The sequence below is a fragment of the Telopea speciosissima genome, chromosome 6 (assembly GCF_018873765.1).
Source record: "Telopea speciosissima isolate NSW1024214 ecotype Mountain lineage chromosome 6, Tspe_v1, whole genome shotgun sequence".
Classification (NCBI taxonomy): Eukaryota; Viridiplantae; Streptophyta; class Magnoliopsida; order Proteales; family Proteaceae; genus Telopea; species Telopea speciosissima.
Window position 1 is genome coordinate 62,955,718 of NC_057921.1, and position 21,774 is coordinate 62,977,491.

The window sequence follows — 21,774 nt, forward strand, 5'->3', positions numbered from 1 at the left end:
CACAGGACTAGATGCCGGTGATATTTTTTTTGGTTGAAAGATGCCGGTGATACTATGATGTGCAGATGGGGGCCATGGGGCTCAGTTCACCTTGTGGAGTGGATTAATGAGGTCACCGGTCAGGTGGGCCTATCGTTTGCTTAAGTAACTTTTTAATGGGGTCTGGCGTTGGAGTTGCAGAACCTATCCCCATATTTCTCCCTTAAAATGATAATGAGAATTTATGGTGCACATGTGATGTGAGGTGGTGGTTTCCAGTTTCCTCAAAAAACAAAAAGGTTTTCTTAGTGATTGGCTCAGCCGCTCGACCTAATGGTTGAACCGAATTTTTTTTTGGTCAGATTTTCTACCCCGTTTCCTTTTCATCTAGCGCAGTCGGAAAAAGATTCTATCAATCCGGGTAACATGCAACAGTGTGCAGCACCTGGGATTGACTGGGAGTTTTGACCGCCTTACTTCTTGCCCAATGCCCTGTCCAAACAGGGATAAGGCGGTAAAAATGCCCTATCAATCCTAGGCACTGCACAAGTGCTGCACGCTGCCCAGATTGACAGGATCCAAGTCGAGCACTGTCGCACTATAGAGCTTATGGAATTAGAGAAGAATCCCCTAAATACGGATGTAGATTAAATGACCACCCTCGGCCTGCCCAATGACCCCAGTCGTATTAGATGCTTGTGTGAGTCCGCAATAAAGGTAAGCATCCATTGGCTCGTGCAGGCGGAGGTGCCACGCGACTTTATAATCTTTTTAAAATTAGTCTTTTCCCTTTCCCGAAAACAGAACGCAGGGCTCTGACCCGTAAATCCAGGCAGCGGAGCTTAGGCTTAGCACAAGGAGAAGGGATGGGATCATGGGAACCTCGTGAATCGTGATCAGAGAAACTGACACCCTAAGAATTACTAATAAAACAAACGTGGCGAGTTCCTATTGGGATAGTTCGGTCAAAGATGAATCGTCACAGAGGACCAACACATGGGCCCACATGAGGACGGTGCTGTTAGTCTGTTACATATTTTTCATGAAAACACGTGGCTTTCGTGAGCCGTGTTTTGGTTGAGCGTTTGAAAGAAAGAGAGACCCTCTGCATAATTTCTTGGGGTCATCTGCCTGACGCTCATTAGGGTCTAGAAACTTTCGATTCGTGTGTGGCACGGGGTTCATGTAAGTCTGGGGATTTAATCGGCCTAAAATCGACTATTTCTCTTGTAAAAAAAAAAAAAAAATCAAAAAACAAACAAACAAACAAGAAGCGAGACCCTTTGGATACTCCCAAGCACAATATTATATCAGATGTTTCGCAGCAGAGAGAATCTTTTCAGTTCGAAACTTGGAACCTTGATGATGGTGGTTTCTCCTCGTTCCCCTTACGTCAAAGTCGTCTGATTGGTACCCTTCGTTCTTTGGATTGATAAAGACAACGTCTGATAGAGTTTCTTTCCTTTATGGCGGACACGTGGGAAAATTTAAGGTGAAACAGTGAGAGCAGGGTTTTAGGCTGCGTTTGGTAATGTTTTTAGAAATCATTCGAGTCCGAATCCTCTCCAACGCTGATTGCAGGGTGCATCGGATGGCTGGAGCTGTTCCCTTCACTTATATCGGATCCCCGTATCATGCCTGCCCAGATCTAACTGTTTTACCCTTAGGAATATCTATATGGTATAGGTATCGACCATGACCAATTTGGCCAATCCGATCTCCTTACCTAAAACCATGAGAGGGAGCATCTCTATCACTGCTAGCAGTACACATTCTCTCTCTTCCCTAATATTCTCTAGCACTCTCTCTGCTCCCTCTACGGCTCTACCCCTATGTACAAATTGTTTTATTGTGTTGCGCTCTGTCCCATGAGCCCTTGAGTTGGCGTGAAGGATGCTAATACACATGGAAAATTATCACCTCCAGTTTGCTGACCGGCCCAGTTCCCCAGTTCCTCTAATAGGGGGATGGTGGACCCCACCCGGGTAAGGTGTTTGGGCATGGGTAGAGAGGTCATTTCAGCCCCCCTTTGTTAGAGGAACTGGGGAACTGGGCCGGTCTGCAAACTGGAGGTGATAAAGATCCCATACACATGTGGAACGTGTACAAATACCTTCCCCTTGAAAAATAAAATTAAAAGTAAACAGTTTTTGAAAGCTGGGTGGTATAATACATCAGAGTCAAAGACCTTCAAGATTATACCTGAAGAAGTTGGACAGGTTTTGCTTTCCAGTGTTTGAAAAGGCGTGGATTACAAGTAGACCAAATAAAATAGCAGGTGATAGCAACAGATTTTGAAAGCTGGGTGTATGGTATTAACAAAATTCAAGAATAAATAAAGCAAAGAAAATGCTTGAAGGAACAAGAACTCAGTACGTACGTAGACCTAATGGTTCTGCTGCCAAATCTGTTTACTAAACTCACAATATAAAAATAAAAGCCCAACTGTATCTACTTCACTGATGACTTTGCTCGATCATGGTCTTGACATGGATAGAGCTATTCATGACACTCATGATATGATGGGAGTGTTTCACCCAGACGACGAGGCCTTCGGGTTGAACCGCTTTGGCTTTTTCCTTCTCTTTGGTAGAGCAGAGAAATGATACTGTCTTTGCTTCATGACACCACTTCCTCTCTCAAACTCTGACTGCTGGGACTATAAAGTCTTGGGTTTATCGTCAATAATGCATTTTTTAAACAAAACATGGTGGCTTGCCTCCACGAGTTCGTTCCCCTTCTGCTTGACTTCTCTCATGGCTAAGGCTTTAGACGCTCATGTCACCATAATATACTGCCAATGCCTTATTTTCATGAAGAGTAAACTGGGAAAGCTCTACAAACCGTAGCTGGAACAAGTTGTCCTCATAATTTACGCAACATTGTCTTGAGTCATAAACAGCTACTTAAGCAGCTACCTCCAGTGATTTGGGTAATATCCATGATCCAATATTCAAACATTATTTAACAGAGTACAAATTCAATCTGCAGATCTCAGAAATAAATTTATTACAGCATGCTCTCTCTCTCTCTCTCTCTCTCACATCTTTGATGGTAACATCGCCTTCATACTTGATTCAGTCTCATAGTTTTCTCCACTTGACTTCTTGTGTAACCTGGCTTTAGCTTTGAATAAGATTTTGTGCACTTCATCAAAATGAGGACTTGTTGCATTTCTTGTATCCTCGATCCATTGCAAAATTTTCTTGTGGGGGCCTAATAATCTGTTGACATCCTTCTCTTCCAATACCTGAAACAAAAGATTATCAAGACATGAAGATCTGTCCCAGGCTCATTGTCCATCTACATTGTAGAGGTGCTCTCTATACTTTAGCAACGTTGAAATCCAAATGACTGTGATTTCGTACTATGCTTCATTGCATGGATAGAAAAACATCAATCTACAATGGACAGTGTGACACAGTTAATTTGTCACTATGATCTCCTTTTAACTCTAGCACTCTAATCTGGACAATCGGTTGGTACCCTTCAGCTGGAGTTAATGACAACATACCGAAAGAACCATGCTAATCCTGCAATTGATAAAAATTGACTAGTGCCTGAACCTTTGGACAAAAACCTTTTTTTTTTTTAATCTGTTAGAAGAGAACAACTATTTGGATGGCTCTGATCATATGATCAAAAGGACTGATCAGTATGTTAACTCATAGGTCATGATATAAGGTTTACAAACCATAATCAGCCAGCATCACAGGTGCAACTAGGTCTCGGCCTAAATTGAACGCAATGAACAAGCCTGACCTAAACGACTAGTCTGCCCGCCAATTTTAACTTGAGGCTGAGCTTGGCCTGATTGTCCCTACCCGGCACAAGTTTTTGTTTTTCTCCAGCTGAATCTTTGAAACAAGTAGAATAAATTATAACATGTGCATTGTAAATCTATTGGTCTACATTGATAGAAAGAAAATTGCATGTTGAAGTACATTCAGCTTATGGAATTTTATTCAAGACTATCATGACCAAGTTTGATCAACCCAGCCAATCTAATCAAACGAAAATTGGTCAATTTAAGTATATCAGACTTGATTGGTTTGGTTGGACACATTGGTTGGTTTGGGTTGGCCTTAAAACAGCATGCACACCCATTGGAAAAGCTGGAGAAAATGCCATTCTCAGAACATCCCATGCTCAACCCGTGAAAACCTCTATATCATTGAAATTGAAAATTTTCCAGAAAGCAGTACATACGAAGTTGGATTATTTCTTCTTTTAAAATATTTTTATTTATTTATTTATTTTTGTGAGTGTGTAGGAGGGGGTGTGTAAGGGCATTACCTCCAATTGCATGATTTCACAAACGAGGCTGAGATCTGCAATAGATGGTTGAGAGCTTCCCAGTAAGAACTTCCCATTCTTTTTAAGCCAAATCGATTCAATTTTTGATAGGGATGAGGTCAAAGTTTTCTCAGCTTCGGCAGCTGCTTGTGGGTTCAATGGAAGACCTAATGCAGGTGCTAGAGCAGTACTGAAAACAAGAGTTGCTGCAAGGAGATAAGTAGCACTGACTAAGAAAACTATATCTATGTGAAACTTAATCAGCCATTGGGAAAAAAATGTCAAAAGATGAAAGTTCGATGATAGCAAAAATGTGCATGACCATACAAAAAGAAAGACTAAACAATAGATGAACACTGATAATTTATATAATACAACAACAACAAACTCAGCCTTATCCCAACTTAATGGGGTCGGCTACATGGATCCAAACAAAACAAAGTATGGGAAACATAGTTTTAACCTTTAAAAAAAAGCCGGAAAGAGATGAGAGAAAGATGGGAAATAAATAGACAAATCAAAGATGAAAGATAGTAAGAGAAATCAAAGATGAAGCATGGTAAGAGGAAAGAGGCATGATAATTTTATATAATAAGTACAGTAAAAAACAAATTGACAGTATATAATCTTTAAAATTCTGACCTTGATGATTCCATCCATGGTTCTTGCCACCTTGTATTTCCTAAAATTACAAGGCACTGAACAGAGTTGAATGGTGAAACAGGATTCTTATCTCATTTATGGATAAGGCTTACTAAGTAGAGGGGTAGTTCAAGTTGTAGCTGCGGATTTCAAAGATGATGCTTCACACAGGACCAAAACATATCTACAAACTATGTGCAGTTTTGTCGGTAGCATATTCCTCATGCTTATTCTTGACAAACCATTGAAAAGGAAGACTCTTCCCCAGGACTGGGTAGAGCTACCCTGTGGTCAAACTCATTCTACCAATTAAAACTAGGTCCCTCAGATTGGACAAGATAGAAAATCAAAGAAAACAGAACATTAGCAATCCCAGCGGAAAGAAACAAAAAGGAAGGCACAGAAATGGGGAATGCCAAAGCAAAGAGGAAATAGGAGATTAAATACATCCCCCTGCCCCTGGTTCAACTCTCTAAATTTGCCAGTAAGTCAATGTTTATGTCTAGAGCAAAAATATCTAGGCAAGCCAATCCACATGAGGACTTCGAAGCAAATTTATGGATAAAACGTAGCAAGATATATAAATTTTATAGCATACATGGACAGGACCCACTGCTATTACTTGGGAAAGTGACATTCGAAATTAGTCATTCGAACCACCAAACTTAACAAGATAATGCATACCAAATTGGAACTTTAGATTTCATTGAAGGGTATATCTTTGAAGTAATTGTTTAAGCCTCGTAATGATTCATGAGTTCAATCACAGCTCATCTACTAAACAAGAGTGGCTAATCTATGGCATGGAATGTTACAAGTCTTCAGAATATTATACGTTGATTCCTGTGAATAGATGTAACGTTTCAAAACTCAGACTGTTCTCATAAATTTGTAGATAGACAAGTAAAGAGACATTGACCAACACTCTTAGCCATCAGTTAAGATAGGGAGAATACTTTAGGTGTTGAATTTACTGAACCTGCACCATGGCGTAAATTCGAATGATGCCAATCCAAGACCGAGTTAATTTTTGCTCTTGTGAAAAGGTCAGCTGGGTACCTTAAAAAATGTGTATATAAAAATGTATAAATGGAGATCATCTTGATAAATACTGTTGATATATAGAAATATAAAAGACCACATGTTTGTGATTAATACAAACAAAATAACTGAAAAACATTGCAACAGGATATAGGTTTGCATAAAAAGGTCAGTTCCACTTACCAATAATGTGCAACTCCTGGGAATGCAGAAGCAAGGTAACACAGAATTGCATGACTGTAAAGATCAAATTTTGAAGTTGGTCATCATAGAACTTAAAAGAAAGCAAAATGGGTACAGACAGAAACCAAAATGGGTTTGACAGAAACCAATAAATATATGTTGGTTGATATTTGAGGAAGCTACTAAAACAAACCTACAGGCCTATTAACCCTCTATTCAAAGCTTCATCGAAGACTGCAGGTTATTCAACAGTGACTAGGAGATATGAAGAAATGTTGCCAGATGAAAACTTCAGAGTATGAACCTTGAAAATCTATAAATTAATTAGAAAACAAATGCAATAAAAGCATGAAAAAACATAAAAATCATTAGAACTGAAAATTATACCAATGATGAAATATATATAGTTAACTAAAATGAAGTTAAGAAAAAAATCTTCAAATGTGAAGAGCTATTAATCAATCCCTCTTTTGGCTACATGGGTCAGCTATTTCATAATGAATTAATTTTAACCGTCCAAGGTTGGCATTGCTCTCTCACTGGTATAAACAAATAACCACACTAGAAAGGATTAGCGTCTACCCAAGCAAAAGGCTCATGTTACAAACAAAGAAGTAGCACTTGAGCTAAAAATGAATATGATAACTTATTCCAATGCTTTTGTGGAGAATTCTAATGAAAGGTAATGGATTTTTTCACGGCAAAAGTGTACATAAGGAAAGAAGCGCATATGGCCATATGCATTGAGTGAGTAGTGAGAAGGTAATGCACTGCAAAATAAAGTGACAACCCAAAAAGTTTGTGGTGGGTATATAATTTTCGTTTCCTCACTTTGGGCCAGGGTATTAAATCCACTTATATTTTTATGAAGATCTTTTTTTCGGTGCTGATGGAAGCTATATGACACTGAGGACTGTCACATGATGTTCAATTGTTAATAAAGCTGGATTTTTTGCAAATAAAGGTTTTCTTTCAATGAAGAGATTTAAAAATAAAATTGTTTAATACAAACAGGCCTATCAAGGGTACAATCATTTTCATACAGGTCTACCGAGGGTAACATGTCAATTTCGTCTCGCAGTCTGTGATGAAGAACTGGAGATGTTATTAAAGACCAACGAGACCATCAATGAATTTGAAGATGATATATTTGTTGAATTTTCATTTCTCCGTATTTTGATGGTGCTTATTGCGAGGTGTTTGATTCTTCAAAACACATCATCAAAGTTGCTCGACATTGGTTGAAAGCTCGACAAGGTGTTCTTGATCCTAAAACAAATGTATGTATGTTATGTTTAGAAAGGGTTGCAACGTGGTAATTCTTTAAAGCTGGTCGAAGTGGCACCAACAATGCAACCACAGGAAGAGCTGAAAGGGTCCATGCAAGAGGAAGACCGCTCTGATGGGGGGACAACAAGTAACGGTCAAGGGAGACAAGACGGTTATTGTGGGTGAGGCAACAACAGACTCTACTATAACAACGGATGTTCATATTGAGTTTGTTATTTCCCACATATTTCAAGACATAGATGCAACATCGAAACTTCATATTTTGGATTTTCTTCAAGTTGCAGACAAGGAACAACAAGCCCCCCTTAGAGTGCTTTCATTTCTGGCCTTCTACAAAACTCGGGGGTAAGTTTTTCTCAACATCGAGGGAATAGATGTAGTTATATTAGGCATCAATCCCGTATGGAGGCCTATGCGCAAGCTTGGCAGGCCTATAAGGTGCTAGTGGCAGTCCAATGGGCTGAAATTGACCTTGAATATTTATAATATAGGTTGGGCCTTTAAATATATATATTTTTTCATTGTAAAGGGTCTAATTCATAAGCCCATAAAGTGGGGATAAAGTAATACACGGGATTAGTAGTTAAGTTGAGTATGAGTTAGATTAGGATACTTAATAGTTAGATAGAGTTTTGTTTTGAGTTTATTTACTTTATTGAGTGTGTGAGTGTGATTATGAGTCCTTTGATGAGTCAACGTTTAGAGATGATTTGAGTAAAGAATATGAGTTTATTTTAAGAGTTTGGTGCTAATGAACAGTGCATACGGGATTGGTATCCCAAACCTGATTTCTTCTTTTCTTTTCTCTTCTTCCACACGTTTTCCCTCTTCTTCCTCCTAAGAAGATCGATCTCATCTCTTTTTCCTCCCCTTCTAACAATCTGATTTCTTCCCTTAACAACGCAGTTGTTTCTTTTAATTCAGACCTAATCACAGATTTGATTATTGGACCTGCTTGCATCTAAGATTAATAATCTGGATTTTCAGATTGCATTAAGAAGTTACACATAAAATTACCAATTAAGCACTAAGGAAATAAAAATCTCTACTCAAATCATACGACATACGCCTGTTTCATCCAACAGTCAACCAGGATTCAAGGATGAGAAACGATCAAAGAGAAATCAGAAATACCTCTCAAACAGCTTAAATCTTCCATCAACAATTGCTGGAACTTGTTTCATCGGATTGATTTCTGAAAATGTATCATGGATACCATTAACACAGTTAAAAGTGTGCATGTGTGTGGAAAGCTAGACATGAAACCAGAAGGACCTCCTCATATGATATAGATACATTGGGAGTGTTACATCAAATGCGGTTTGTGGACATAGTATGAATACACTCTTTCACTAGTTCAACTCCAACATTCTCACATAAGTTTGTTTACAATGAAAAAGGGATTCTGTAACATGTGCACTGATGAAAGAACACATATCCTAAACAAATTCTATTGATGAAGTACTTTTTTTTTTGATAGTGATACCACACAAATCACACACCAATCCCAAAAGGTTAACCGACTTTTAGGATTGTGGAATGACGGATATACACAACACACACCACACTCACACACCAAATGTGGGACTAAACCCACGCACCCAGCGCACACAGTGCAGCATGAGCAAGTGTATTTGCATGAGAAGTACTTGAGCAAGTGTATTTGGATGAGAAGAAAGCTCGGACTTACAATTTGTGAAATTCAAAACCATGGTTATGCAAAATGGCAGAATTCCTGAAATGCTTCACATTCATGCACAGAGAACTGTTTTTTAATTCCATTTGAGAAAATCAATATTTGGTGTAACGTTGTTCTAGAAGAAGCACAACAGAGCTTGCATGATGTCATTACATATGGAGCTGTGACTAAAACCAGTGCAGGAGCAGAATGCTGGGCCATATGTGCTGTACGGAACGTAGTAATTAGAATTAGCAAACTTTGAGTTGATTTTGGGCTTGAGACCCCTAGCTGAAACAATGAAGATCCTATTCAGATTAATATTCAATCCTGTTTTAATTCTTTAACAAGTGTTTCATAATAAACAAGCTTGGCTTAGTCATCTACAATGCTTCACTTGCAAGCAAGTGCTAGGATTAAAGTCAGCTCTTTGTTTTGTCTGACCTTCAGATTCCAAATTTGGTACACCAAGTCTCAACTGTGCTTGACATGAATTCATTTTTGAGAAATTATGCTTCTTGACCTTTTACTTGATGGAGTTTGATGCAGCATGTGATATTATGCATTGATGTTTAACAAATTATATTATGGCTCTTTCTGGCCACTATTTTTTATTTTTTTTAAATATGGTCAGGGAAGTCTGATTCGATTTCATTGTCTTCCGGATCAGTTATGAAGTTTAAGATCAATAAACATTCTAAGTATAAACCGCAATTAACAAAGCTTCATATTGAGATGGTGCGCTTTAAACCAACATAACCAAGCCAAAGGGTTATGAAAACATCAACAGCATTTAGGAACTCATGTGGGTCAGCTTGACTGGGTTCTCTAACTCCACAGATACCACTGGGAGCTCCAACAAGAAAACTGGAGTTCAATTGCAATCTGAGTTTCTGAGCCGGGATAGGTAAAGGTCTAAAGATAAAGGTTGTAACACGAATATCATTTCGAAACAAAATTGTAATGAATCAAACATAGAAAAAATAGATAGAAGCTAAATTCGAAGAAACAGATACAGACAGAGACACAGAATTTGCAGGAGCGGACCTGTAAATTCTGGAGATAGATGTTGACGTTTTGATATGTCGATTCTAATCTCCTCAAAGTCGATCCCATTCATCCTATTACACCAATTAATAATTAAAATAATTTGAGATTCCAAGTAAACACAGTATCAGTAGACATATCGCCAATTAATATCAAAAGAAAGAATCAAAAAATTAAGGATTCGGAATACAAACAAAATTAAACCGTGGATTCTCTCTTTAATATCTCCAAATGAAAGAAAAAAAAAAAGGAAAGAGAAAGAATCAAAACTAACTAGAATGTTTATCGTAGATATAACAGAAACTAGAAGACCAAAAACCAACAATCTTCCCTCCCAAACGAAAAAAGGGGGTGGGGGTCGGGAAGGAAAGAGGATAAGAAATGGAGGATAGGCGAATTACTTGCAGAAGAGGATAACAGCACGGGTTGGTTGGGACATGCGATCGCCATAGACCTTCAGCTTCATTTTTCCACAATTTTTGTTTCAAACTTTTCAATTTCTGCTGGTGAAGTTTTGGGGATTTTTGGACTTTACTTACTTGAAGTCACAAGCTGAACTGGAGACAGAGAGCATGGCTTATCAATCCTGAACCTGACCACTTATTTACCGGTTTTTTTTTTTGGGGTGGGTATTAACGAAAGCGTTTGGTTGTCAAGAAATAAATAAGGAAAAAAAAACATAATAAAACGAAAATTATTATGACACAATGATTGATTTGTTTATTTTTCTCTCTCTTCTAAAGTAAATAATAATAAAAATAATAAATTTTTTTTTCTTTTTTCTTGGCAACTAAACATAGTCTTAATTCACTTTCTACTTTTGGGCCCTCTAAATTTTCAAGGGGCAATTACCATCACTATCCTACACTTAGCCTACATTTATTAAAACTACCCTACCTTAAACTTTTTTTCTAATACTACCCTGCTTTTAAACTTTTACATCTCCTTCTACCCTCATATTTTTAAATACCCAGACTGCCCTTCCTTTTCACCTAGTAACCTGCTAATCTATTTAACCTACCATTCATCTTCTATTTTTTACCATTTTTGTCATTAAAATCATAAAAAATGAAAAGCACACACCCGTTTCTTCTCTCTCCCGGTTTTACTCTATTCAGTTTTTTTTTTTCTTCAATTTTTTTTATTTAATTAATCTTTTATTCAACATTTCATCATCATCATTCTTCTTCGAACAGATCATGGTTCTAAGTATCGGGCGATACCTACTAGTTTTGCAAGTCACCGATACCGATACCGTGTCGATACCATATCGAAAGCACGGTACGGACAAGGGGTAAAATGATCATAAAAACTCATTTTTAAGAAGATTCAGGGGTACTTTTCCCAATACAATCGATCCAGACCGATACCATAGCTGTATCGTATCGGTTTTACAGGTTACCGATACCCGTTCCAAGACTGTGCACTAAAACCATGGAACAGATCGACCCTCTTCAAAGCACCCCACTTATTCTCTCTCTTCCTCTTTTATTCAATTTACTTTTTACTATATCGATATCGTATCTGACTATTTTACCCATTGTCTGTACCGTGCTACCGATATGGTATCGGTGACTAGCAAAAACGACATCGGGTGATACAATCCCGATACTTAGAACCATGATCTATTTGAAGAAGAACGATGAGGATGTAATGTTGAATAAAAAATTGATTAAATAGAAAAACTGAAAGGAAAAAAAAAATGGATAGAGTTAAAAACAGGAGAGAAAAGAAGCGGGTGTGTGCTTTCATTTTTTACTATTTTAATGACAAAAAATTATAAAAAGTAGAAGATGAATGGTAAGATAAATAGATTAGTAGGTTACTAGGTGAAAAAGAATGGCAATTTGGGTATTTAAAAACATGAGGGTGGAAGGAGATGTAAAAGTTTAAAAGCAGGGTAGTATAGAAAAGAAGTTTAAGATTGGATAGTTTTAATAAATATAGGCTAAGTGTAGGGTAGTGATTAATTGCCCCAATTTTCAACCTTAGTCTTTTCCTCAACTAAGGGTGTTAATCGGTCAATTCGACTTAAACATATCAATTCACGTTGTACTTTTTATTTGGTGAGAAAGTTCATGTTGTATTTGATAGAAACCAAAATCGAACCGATTAGGATTCGATTTCAAGTTTTCAACGTGAAAGTCAAAACTGATTATTAATCGATAAACCGACTTAATTTCAGTTTATTATTGTTGATTTTTTTTTTATTCTATGGTTTGTAATCGGTTTAATCGTTTTAGTTATTTATTTTATTTGGTTATACAGAATTTATTTGGTTTGCAATTGGTTTTTTTTCCGGTTTAACAGTTTCATTATTTGATTGTTGTATTCATTTTAGTCAATTTCATATGAATTCATATCTAATTTAACGGTTCTAACTGGTTCGGAACAAACGGTTTATCGATTAAAAAATGAAACCAAGTCGATTACACCTTATCCACTCAAAGAATGAAACAAAGCAATCTACCCATGAATAATCCTTCTAAAATTTAACCTAAATTGGACTATCCTTTGGTTAATCAAGCATGGTTTAAGAACTCAGAATTAGACATTGTGATTGGCCTCCATCAAACTGGACCGGAATTCGTTGAAATCAACCCCGAATCAGAGGAAACAAAAGCCAAAAAAATAAATAAAGATCAATTATGAACAACAAATGATTCAAAAGAGGGTTGCAGGAATCGGCAGAAATCAGGATTAGGCTCTGCTGATTAGAATTTCTCATTGCCATTTTCAGGAAAATAAACCACATGTTTCAGCCAACAACATATATTCTAATCCACACTTTATGAACAATAGATTTCAACATTGCATGTCAGTTTATACAGGGAAAACCATCCTTATTATTCAAAAGGTCCATTGAGCGAAAATAGCTACATAACATTTTACCAAAGTTCACGCTTGTATGGACATATGTACAAAGCTAGAATCTGCTTTATAAAGACTGATTACTCAACCATGATTCCACTAATCTGAAGGGTTTCCAACTTCTTGGGTCTTTTGTAATACTTCAACAAGAGAGACCAGCAAACAACACTAACTGATGAAGCTGCCATTGCAGCTCCAGCAACCCATGGTGGTAGACGGAATTTAGTGGATGGGAAAAGGACCCCAGCAGCGATTGGGATGCCAAGAAGGTTGTAACCCAGTGCCCAGAAGTAGTTCATTCGGATTCGAGAGAAGGTTTTCCTGGAGAGGTCAATGGCAGTTATCACATCTTCCAAGTTGCTCTTCATCAGAACAATGTCAGCTGCTTCAATGGCGATGTCTGTTCCAGCACCAATTGCCATTCCCACATCAGCAGCCACTAGTGCTGGCGAGTCATTGATACCATCCCCAACCATTGCCACCGTCAGTCCCGTTGCCTGGATAATGAAGAAAAAATTTTAAAGCATACATATAGAAGTTGTGACTAGAAACAAAGAAAAGAGGTGGAAAATTTTGTATAACCCAACAAGTGTTTTACCTGTAACTCCTTCACTTTCTCTGCTTTCTGTTCAGGTTTGGCTTCCGCGATAACAGTTTCAATTCCAACCTCCTTTGCAATGGCATTTGCAGTTCCCCAATTGTCACCTGTCACCATAATACTTCTAACATTCATAGACTTGAGAATGGATATGACATCCCGCGCTGCAGGCTTCAATGGGTCCGATATGGCTATCAACCCTACCACCTCCCCATCAATAGATACAAGAATCCCAGTTTGTGCCATCTCTTCAGTTTCTACTAGGAGTTCTTCGGCATCAGCTGGAACAGATATCCCACATTCCAACATCAGGCTTTTGTTTCCGACAACTATTTCCTTGTTTTGAACATTCGCTTTAACCCCATGGCCCGCAATGGAGACAAAATCCCGTGCTTCTGGCCAGACATGGTTCTCTCCGTCTTCTCTGAACTTCTTGGCGTACTCAACTACAGCCTTGGCTAGTGGATGTTCACTGTTAACCTAAAAGGATATTTACAACATGCCATAACATCAAAAGACATCTAGTTGGTTAGCTTGGAAGAGAGGCAAAATGCTGAAATCAAAGCAAGCAAGACCCAAGAAGAGTCTGAAGTTTGATTCTTGTCACTTGAAACACTAGAGATATAGCTGAATGCTTGTGAAAGAAAGTATTAATAACATATGACAGTGGAGGAAGAAAGGCTTACTTCAGTTGCAGCAATTATATCATAGAATTCACGAAGGACCATGTTCTTCAAGAGCCTTGTCCTTACCACCACTGGCTTTCCAATGGTGAGGGTTCCCGTCTTGTCAAACACAATGCAGTTCACCTAGAAAGATAACACTTGAAGTTATGCTATTAAATAGTTGAAAAGACTAAACTCAAAAAGGGGGGAAAAAGAAAAATCTGAGTACACAAAAGAGCACAGGAAGGGCAATGGGGTGGGGTCAAATTGCTGAATGTCCGGCACCTAATGGAGAAATGCTTCCAAAAGAAGAAAACAATTTCAGTGATTTTTATAGCTTCAATTAGTGTTTGAAATTGCAATTGATAAATAGTTGTTGCTTTGTATACATATAAGTTGATCTTCAAATCCATTGGAAGAGGGATGCTGAAGGAAAGCTTGAAAATATGAACTCTCTACCTATTCAAAAATCTCTAAGATGGAGAAAAATAGAAAGAAATTGATGTCAAATATTTCACACTGACCTTATGTGCACTCTCCAATGCTTGGCCTCCTTTGATCAATACACCTTGAGAAGCACCAACACCAGTACCAACCATTACTGCTGTGGGAGTTGCCAGACCTAGAGCGCAAGGGCAGGCTATGACCATGACAGAGATGCCAAATTGAAGAGCAAGCTGAAAGCTATCCATTGAGGAAGGTATCCAAGACTTTGGATAGCCATTAAATTTTCCAGCTAAAAACCAGGCAAGCCAAGTGCAAACTGCAAGGATTATAACCTGCAAGAATTAAAGTTGAACAGTTACCAAAAGCTTGAAAAGCAAAGTGGCCTTGTTTGAAAAATAGTGCATATGCACGGGTAGACAGCTAGACTCAGCCCAGACTAGAGTCCATCTTCTGAAATTTGCATGGTAGAGCCAACAAAAAGCTCATTAGATTGGTTAAAAACTAACTGGTCAAAAATAATAAACTAAAAATTTTATTTCTCATAAAAGCATACATGAAATCAGTACTCAGTGCTGCTACTACTCATCCATGTTTTGATTCAGTTTAGATATATGACACACGTGCTTGTAATGGAGACAAAATCTCATAACGGATCCAACTTATGCTACTACTCCACGAGCATTTGCTTGTGTGAACAACAAAGCCAGAAAGATCAACTATGGCAAGTGTAGGCAAGGAGTTTCCAAAAGCTGTACAACCCAATGGTATTACCAAATAACGATCGCTGATCAAAAGTGTCAGAGCATTTTGCTTGAGAAAATGGAACAGGTCATTTTCCTATTTAATAAATTTGACAAAGAAGGAAGTACCCATGTAATGATGAAATACACTTCAAAAAAAGTTAACTATTAATTCTTTCTGTGACTTGTTAACTCAGCCAAGCATTTCAACTACTCTCTGAAGTAGAAAAACAGGACTTTGAAATTGAACCAAGATTTGGAAGAGATCCACTTACAAGAGAGGGGGGGGGTGTGGACAAAAAATACTTACCAGAGGCACAAAATATTTTGAGATACGGTCAGCAAACTTCTGGACAGGAGCTTTGGCCATTTGTGCCGATTCTACAAGTCGAACAATCAGTGAAAGAGCACTCTCAGATCCAACTCGTGTTGCCTGAACATGTAACACCCCATTCTCATTCAGAGTCCCTCCAATCACGGTATCACCTTTCCTTTTTGCCACTGGCCTGGCTTCTCCTGTTATCATGCTTTCATTGACATGGCTTTGACCCCATAAAACAAAACCATCACAAGCTACTTTTGCACCAGGCACTATCTTAATCACATCATTCTTTTGTATCAATCGACTGTCAATTTCTTGCTCACTTATCACATTTCCGTCCCTGTCAAGAGTTAATAGTGTTGCTGTCTCGGGTGCCAAATCCATAAGCTTGGCAATTGCCTCAGATGTCTTCCCCTTGGCCAAAACCTCCAAATATTTCCCAAGCAAAATAAAGGAAATGAGCATTGAGCTTGTCTCAAAGAAATCTGTGCCCATGAACTCCTTGGAAGTAGCAGCACTCAACACTGAGTAGACGGAATAGAAATAGGCTGTATTGGTACCCAGTGCAATTAAAACATCCATGTTTGCAGAGCCATGGCGCAGTGCCTTATAGGACCCTGTGTAAAATCTCCAGCCAATAATGAATTGCACAGGGGTGGATAGTATCCACCTCAAAAGCTCGCCAATGGTCAACATGTTGATTACTTTAACATCTAGTCCTTGCTTAAGACCAGGGATATACATGAAGACCATAGAGGTAAGAAACACTGGAATAGTAAAAACAAGACTCCAGAGAAAGGATTTATAGTAGTTCTTAATGACCTCTTGCCTAGGAGAATCTCTTCGCCCTCCTTCAGGGAATATCATTGCCTTGAAACGCCCCGATCCAGTTGATTCTATTACTTGGATGAAGGTACGCGGTCCTGTTTCATGTGGCGTGTAAGAAAGGGAAATTTTATTGACTGTTGGATCAATTGCCACATCCTGAACTCCTGGCAGTGCTTGAAGAGAACTTTCGATCATCCTCATAGAATGATCGGTGCGTACTCCTTCTACTTTGAGCTGTATCTTGCCTTTGTCTTCCCCTGTACTAATAAGTATGGCTTCAAAACCAGTGTCCTCGACTGCTTCCATAAGTTGGTTGTGGCTCACAATCTTTTGATCATAATAGATTTCTGCTTCTTCAGTTGCTAATGCAACTCGGGCTTTCTTTACACCTTGAATACCTTGTAGAGCAGATTCAACAGTTGTTGAGCAAGAGGTACAAGTCATTCCTTTTATGCGTAATCGACAAGTTTGTAGGGATCTCTCATTCACCTCATCCTTGATTAATGTTGCCTCAAATCCAACATCTTCAATAGCCTCTCGAATTGTTTCCTCCTGTATGTCCAAGTTACATAACAATGTAACATTAATCAGTGCAAAAAGAAAATGATAAAGCAAACCATGCCATCAAACTAATACATGAAGTGAAATGCATAGCCCAGGCACATATTTGACGAGCATTAAGAAAAAGAAAATAAAATAGAAGAAGAGTAGTCTCAAAGACTACTCCAAATTTATCACATGCTAAGCCACTTCAACACTTCCTCCCCAAAAGAGTTAGGGAGAGGTTCAACACTCAATCTTGATTTTAGAAATGAAATAGTTCAAACATGGATGGACTTTGGGCCTGAATCATCATAATATATTTTCTGGACTTGGGTTGATTGAGCTTGAGCCTGAGCTAAATGAACCTGAGCCCAAGCCTGATCCCGAAGTGACAATTCTGAGCTGAACTTGGCAACGCTTGGGCTGCTTAGCTCCTCTACAGAATTATGGTTTGGACCAGCTTGATGCAACCCAAGCCAAGTCCATTATTTGGTAAACAATGTACAGATACTAGGAGATTTTCTTTTGCCTTTTCTATTTTTTCTTTGGTAAACTCGAGCATGAGGAAAAGGATTTCTACATCCAAATATGTAAGGAAATTTACAAGTTTCAGTGCAAAGCTGCATGAATGTCCTGTGCTTGTCTTCCAAAACAAAACCTATTTCTCAATTGTCATATAAAATGTTTCACATTCTCCAATAAGGACTCAGAAATTGGATGCATCACTTTCCAGTGGCTGAAGCTCACTTCTAACTTGATGTTAGGACTGAACCTGAACTTGTGCTTTGGTTTGGGCCAATTTATGATTTAAGGATATCTCTAAGAGCGATTTTAAGCCATGTACTTCAACTCATGAGCAGGGCCTGGCCTTACTGCAATCTGGTCCTAACCCAATCCATGTTGATCCCTGACTCTAGGGATGAATAAAGGGGGGGGGGGGGTTGTCGTAGACAACAGTAGTACTCAACATCATAAATAAACAAATCTTACGTACCTATACCAATGGTCAGTTTACCACCAAAACATTCTCCATGGAACTCAAAGTCAACAGCTTACCTGGGCACCAAACTCATGTGATGCTCCTAAATCTCATCATCAATGAGCTTGGAGCTTTCTTTGAGGCAAGCAAAAGCTAGACTTAGAAACTTCCAATGGCTTAAAGTAGATACGTGAAAGAATAACCCAATAGAAGATAAGATAGGATAGACCCAAGAGATATTGAAGATAAGAGTTCACCGTACTCTTAATCTTACGGTGATGTTGTATCTATATTGTATGTGATGTACACGTTACATTTGAATTTAAAATTCAAACAACAAAGAGGAGATGAGTTTGAATACAAAACAAACTCCAACATACAAGGAGATGAAGAGAAGAGATAAGAAGAGGATAAGCTATTAGCACTTTGCGTGGGATAAGCCTTGATTCGATCAACATGCAAACCGTTGATGGAATTCAAATTCAATCCTTAATAGCTTTTGAGTTTGAATTTGATTTCTCTCCTTTATCCTTAATACGCCCCCTCAAGTGAAGCGGTCGGTCCACGACAGAGAGCTTGGTACGTAGAGCACTAAACCGTGGTCCTAGCAGGCCTTTGGCCATTATATCTGCAATTTGATCTTGACTTGGAACAAAACGTACATAGAGTTTCTTGGCAGCTACTTGCTCTCGAAGAAAGTGGTAGTCTATCTCTATGTGCTTGGTCCTTGCATGAAATAACGGATTTGCCGCAAGATACATTGCTCCAATATTGTCACAATATAGAAGAGGAACTGGACTTGAAACACCAAGATCTGCCAATAACTGTTGTACCCATATGAGTTCGGCAAAGGCATTTGCCAAAGCTTTATACTCGGATTCTGTAGAGAACATTGCAACTGTGTGTTGCTTCTTTGAACTCCAAGAGACCAGGTTATCACCTAGATATATGCAGTAACCACCTGTGGAGCGACGATCATCTGAGCAACCAGCCCAATCTGCATCTGTATATGCACTGAGTTGTAAGGATGAGGAAACACAAAATAAATACCAAGATCCAGTGTGTCCTTGATATAATGTAGGATGCGTTTGACTGCAACCCAGTGCTCTGTGGTAGGGGAATGCATGTACTGAAAAACCTTGTTGACCGAATAGGCTATGTCTGGTTTGGTTAAGGTTAAGTACTGTAAGGCACCTACTGTGCTCCTATAGAGAGTTGGATCTGAAAAAGGTTGTCCATTGGTCCGAGACAGATGTGTGGTGGAACTTGGTGAGGACATAGGCTTTGCTGCCTCCATATTCGTCTTTTTGAGAAGATCTAGGGCATACTTGGTTTGAGATAGGTAAAGTCTTGAAGAGGATCTTGTCGCCTCTATACCAAGAAAATAGTGTAAAGTGCTAAGATCTTTGATAGCAAACTCGTTTGCTAATTGCCGAGTAACAGTTTGTACTTCCTGTGCAGTTGTACCAGTGATGATTATATCATCAACGTAGACCAGAATATATATGAGTAAGCCATTCTTGTGTCGAACATACAATGATGTATCTGCTTTGGCTGAGTTGAAACCTAGTGTTACCAAAAAAGAACCAAGCCTATGAGTCCAGGCCCGTGGTGCCTGTTTGAGTCCATACAAAGCACGTTGTAGATGACAGATATGATCTGAGCGGGCAGGATCAACAAAGCCCTGTGGTTGTGTCATATAGACTTGCTCTTCTAGGGTGCCATTCAAAAAGGCATTTTGGATGTTCAATTGCAGTAGCACCCATCCTCTAGACACAACTATGGAAAGAACCGTTCTAATGGTGGTTGGCTTTACAACTGGGCTGAAAGTATCGAAATAATCGATTCCTTCTTGTTGGGTAAAACCCTTTGCTACTAGACGAGCTTTGTATCTAGAGACCGTTCCATCATCATTTCTTTTGATTCTGAATACCCATTTGTTACCAACCACATTGAGAGTGGGTGACGGTGGTATGAGTTTCCATGTCCCATTTCTCATTAGGGCATCAAATTCATCACTCATAGCCATTCTCTACTTTTTATCCTTACTAGCAGCGGTGTAAGATGTAGGTTCTTCTTCTTGGGTGGGTATGGTGGAGGGAAGGGCTTGTGGTAAAGGATGCCTAGTGGCAAGGAGGTTCAGCTTCAAGACCGGTTTGGTGGTTCCAGCCTTATAGCGGATTACCATGGGATGGGTACGGACTCCTCCTGAGCAGTCCATTTTATGAATTATCAGGTTGATTGGCCTTGGGAGCCCCCAATCAACAAAAGGACGGAGAAGGAAAAACTACAGAGCAGATTACCCCTTTCTTTCGATTATTGAGGCAGAAACAAGATCTCTGAAATTTATATCAATAATGTACCACCAAAATAAAAAGAAACTTTTGTTTATCTGATAATTATTTTCACGAAAGAAATCCTAAAGATTGTTGTACAAAATTAGGCCAAGAATTAGACGAAAATGGAAAAACCTACAGTAAAAATTCAAATATTTGCCATTGAAAGGGTTAAAAAAAAAAGACAATATCAATAACACAACGACGAAAGATAACCCAAAGAATCCTGAGAGTTGTGAGACTTACGTTGACGAAATTAGGATAAAACAGAACCTGGGCTCTGTTATTCAGAACGTCAACGGCAGCATCATGGATTCCTGGAAGCCGTTTGATGGCTTTCTCAACAGAGCCAGCACAAGCAGAGCAGGTCATACCAACAACAGAGAAGAGAACCTTAACCTCGGAATCCTCGATGTTCTCCTGAATGGCAACACCCTTAGGGTATTTGGGCATCGAAGGGTAATGTGGTCGAGGAGACAAATCTCTATTGTTACTCTCATTTCGTATACAAGCTAACGCCAACAATCTGGTCGCCATGATCCTTCTCCTTTCGTCGCTCCTTCAACAACGAAGCTCTGTTTAAAGATTTCAAACTTTAAAGCTTTTCCATTGTATCTCGACCTGCTTCGCCCCTCCCTCGATAAACTCCAATTTGTTAAAAAGTTAAACAAGATGCGAGCACGTAATTGCGTGACGTATAGACAGATGTTTCACCTTCCCGGGTTTTTTGTCCCCATTTAAAAAATGGGTAATTTATATGTAATAAGATTAATGATTAGAATCGTATAACATTGAAATTTCTATATCGAAATAAACTGCAAAACTTGGTTCTTACAACCTTGAAGGATTTAGAAAAGAAAATATCAATGGAAACATGAAGAGGGAGATAAGAAAATCTCAAGATATGAAAAGAGAAAGACTTGTCTTATAAGGCAAGAGCTGATCTAACATATAAAGTTAAACTATTCTTAGATTCATTGACCCATTAAGAGCGACTAATTTTAATCATTTTGAGCTGTTAGTTTCAGAGGATAATCGAAATTCCAAAACCCACCAGAAAGTGAAAACAAAAAATGAAGAAGAATTGGATTCGTTTCTAGTTTAATCTTTTATTGAGTGCATATATGCTCATCATACTTTTGATTTTAGTGTGTCAACCAGATAATCTCTAGGTTATCCTGTTACTCGTTGACAATGTAAACGTAGGCCCTTCTTCCCTTTTATAAGGGAAAGAGAACGCTACCTGGGGACGTGTGGTGCACTGCTCGTATGTCCAAACACATATTCAT

General features: G+C 38.6%; 2 protein-coding genes across 3 annotated transcripts; both read right to left on the minus strand.

Moving 5' to 3' along the window:
- Positions 1-2,911: 2,911 nt before the first annotated feature.
- Positions 2,912-10,690, minus strand: LOC122665261 (glutathione S-transferase T1-like). 2 transcript variants are annotated; one of them, XM_043861363.1, is made up of 7 exons: positions 10,558-10,690; positions 10,157-10,230; positions 8,566-8,626; positions 6,142-6,195; positions 5,897-5,976; positions 4,276-4,481; positions 2,912-3,229 (listed from the first exon to the last, which is right to left on the minus strand). In XM_043861363.1, exons 1-7 carry the CDS (start codon positions 10,620-10,622, stop codon positions 3,020-3,022), a joined length of 750 nt encoding a protein of 249 aa, XP_043717298.1. In that variant the 5' UTR covers positions 10,623-10,690; the 3' UTR covers positions 2,912-3,019. The 2 variants fall into 2 exon arrangements, with proteins under 2 accessions (XP_043717298.1, XP_043717299.1); XM_043861364.1 differs by lacking the exon at positions 10,157-10,230 and having other exon boundaries at positions 10,558-10,689.
- Positions 10,691-12,923: 2,233 nt separating this feature from the next.
- Positions 12,924-21,148, minus strand: LOC122663848 (probable copper-transporting ATPase HMA5). The gene is made up of 6 exons (XM_043859496.1): positions 20,732-21,148; positions 15,788-17,179; positions 14,815-15,069; positions 14,312-14,434; positions 13,626-14,105; positions 12,924-13,524 (listed from the first exon to the last, which is right to left on the minus strand). The coding sequence occupies exons 1-6, from the start codon at positions 21,020-21,022 to the stop codon at positions 13,108-13,110; spliced, it is 2,958 nt and encodes a 985-aa protein (XP_043715431.1). The 5' UTR covers positions 21,023-21,148; the 3' UTR covers positions 12,924-13,107.
- Between the last annotated feature and the right edge of the window lie 626 nt (positions 21,149-21,774).

Coding starts and splice junctions, on each gene's coding strand:
- LOC122665261 (XM_043861363.1), bottom strand. CDS start 10,622: ATGAAGCTGAAGGTCTATGGCGATCGCATGTCCCAACCAACCCGTGCT. Junction 10,231..10,557: donor GCTGTTATCCTCTTCTGCAA/GTAATTCGCCTA, acceptor TTGGTGTAATAG/GATGAATGGGATCGACTTTG. Junction 6,196..8,565: donor AGATTTAAGCTGTTTGAGAG/GTATTTCTGATT, acceptor TGATCTTTACAG/TCATGCAATTCTGTGTTACC.
- LOC122663848 (XM_043859496.1), bottom strand. CDS start 21,022: ATGGCGACCAGATTGTTGGCGTTAGCTTGTATACGAAATGAGAGTAAC. Junction 15,070..15,787: donor CAAAATATTTTGTGCCTCTG/GTAAGTATTTTT, acceptor TAATTCTTGCAG/GTTATAATCCTTGCAGTTTG. Junction 14,435..14,814: donor CATTGGAGAGTGCACATAAG/GTCAGTGTGAAA, acceptor TTATCTTTCTAG/GTGAACTGCATTGTGTTTGA.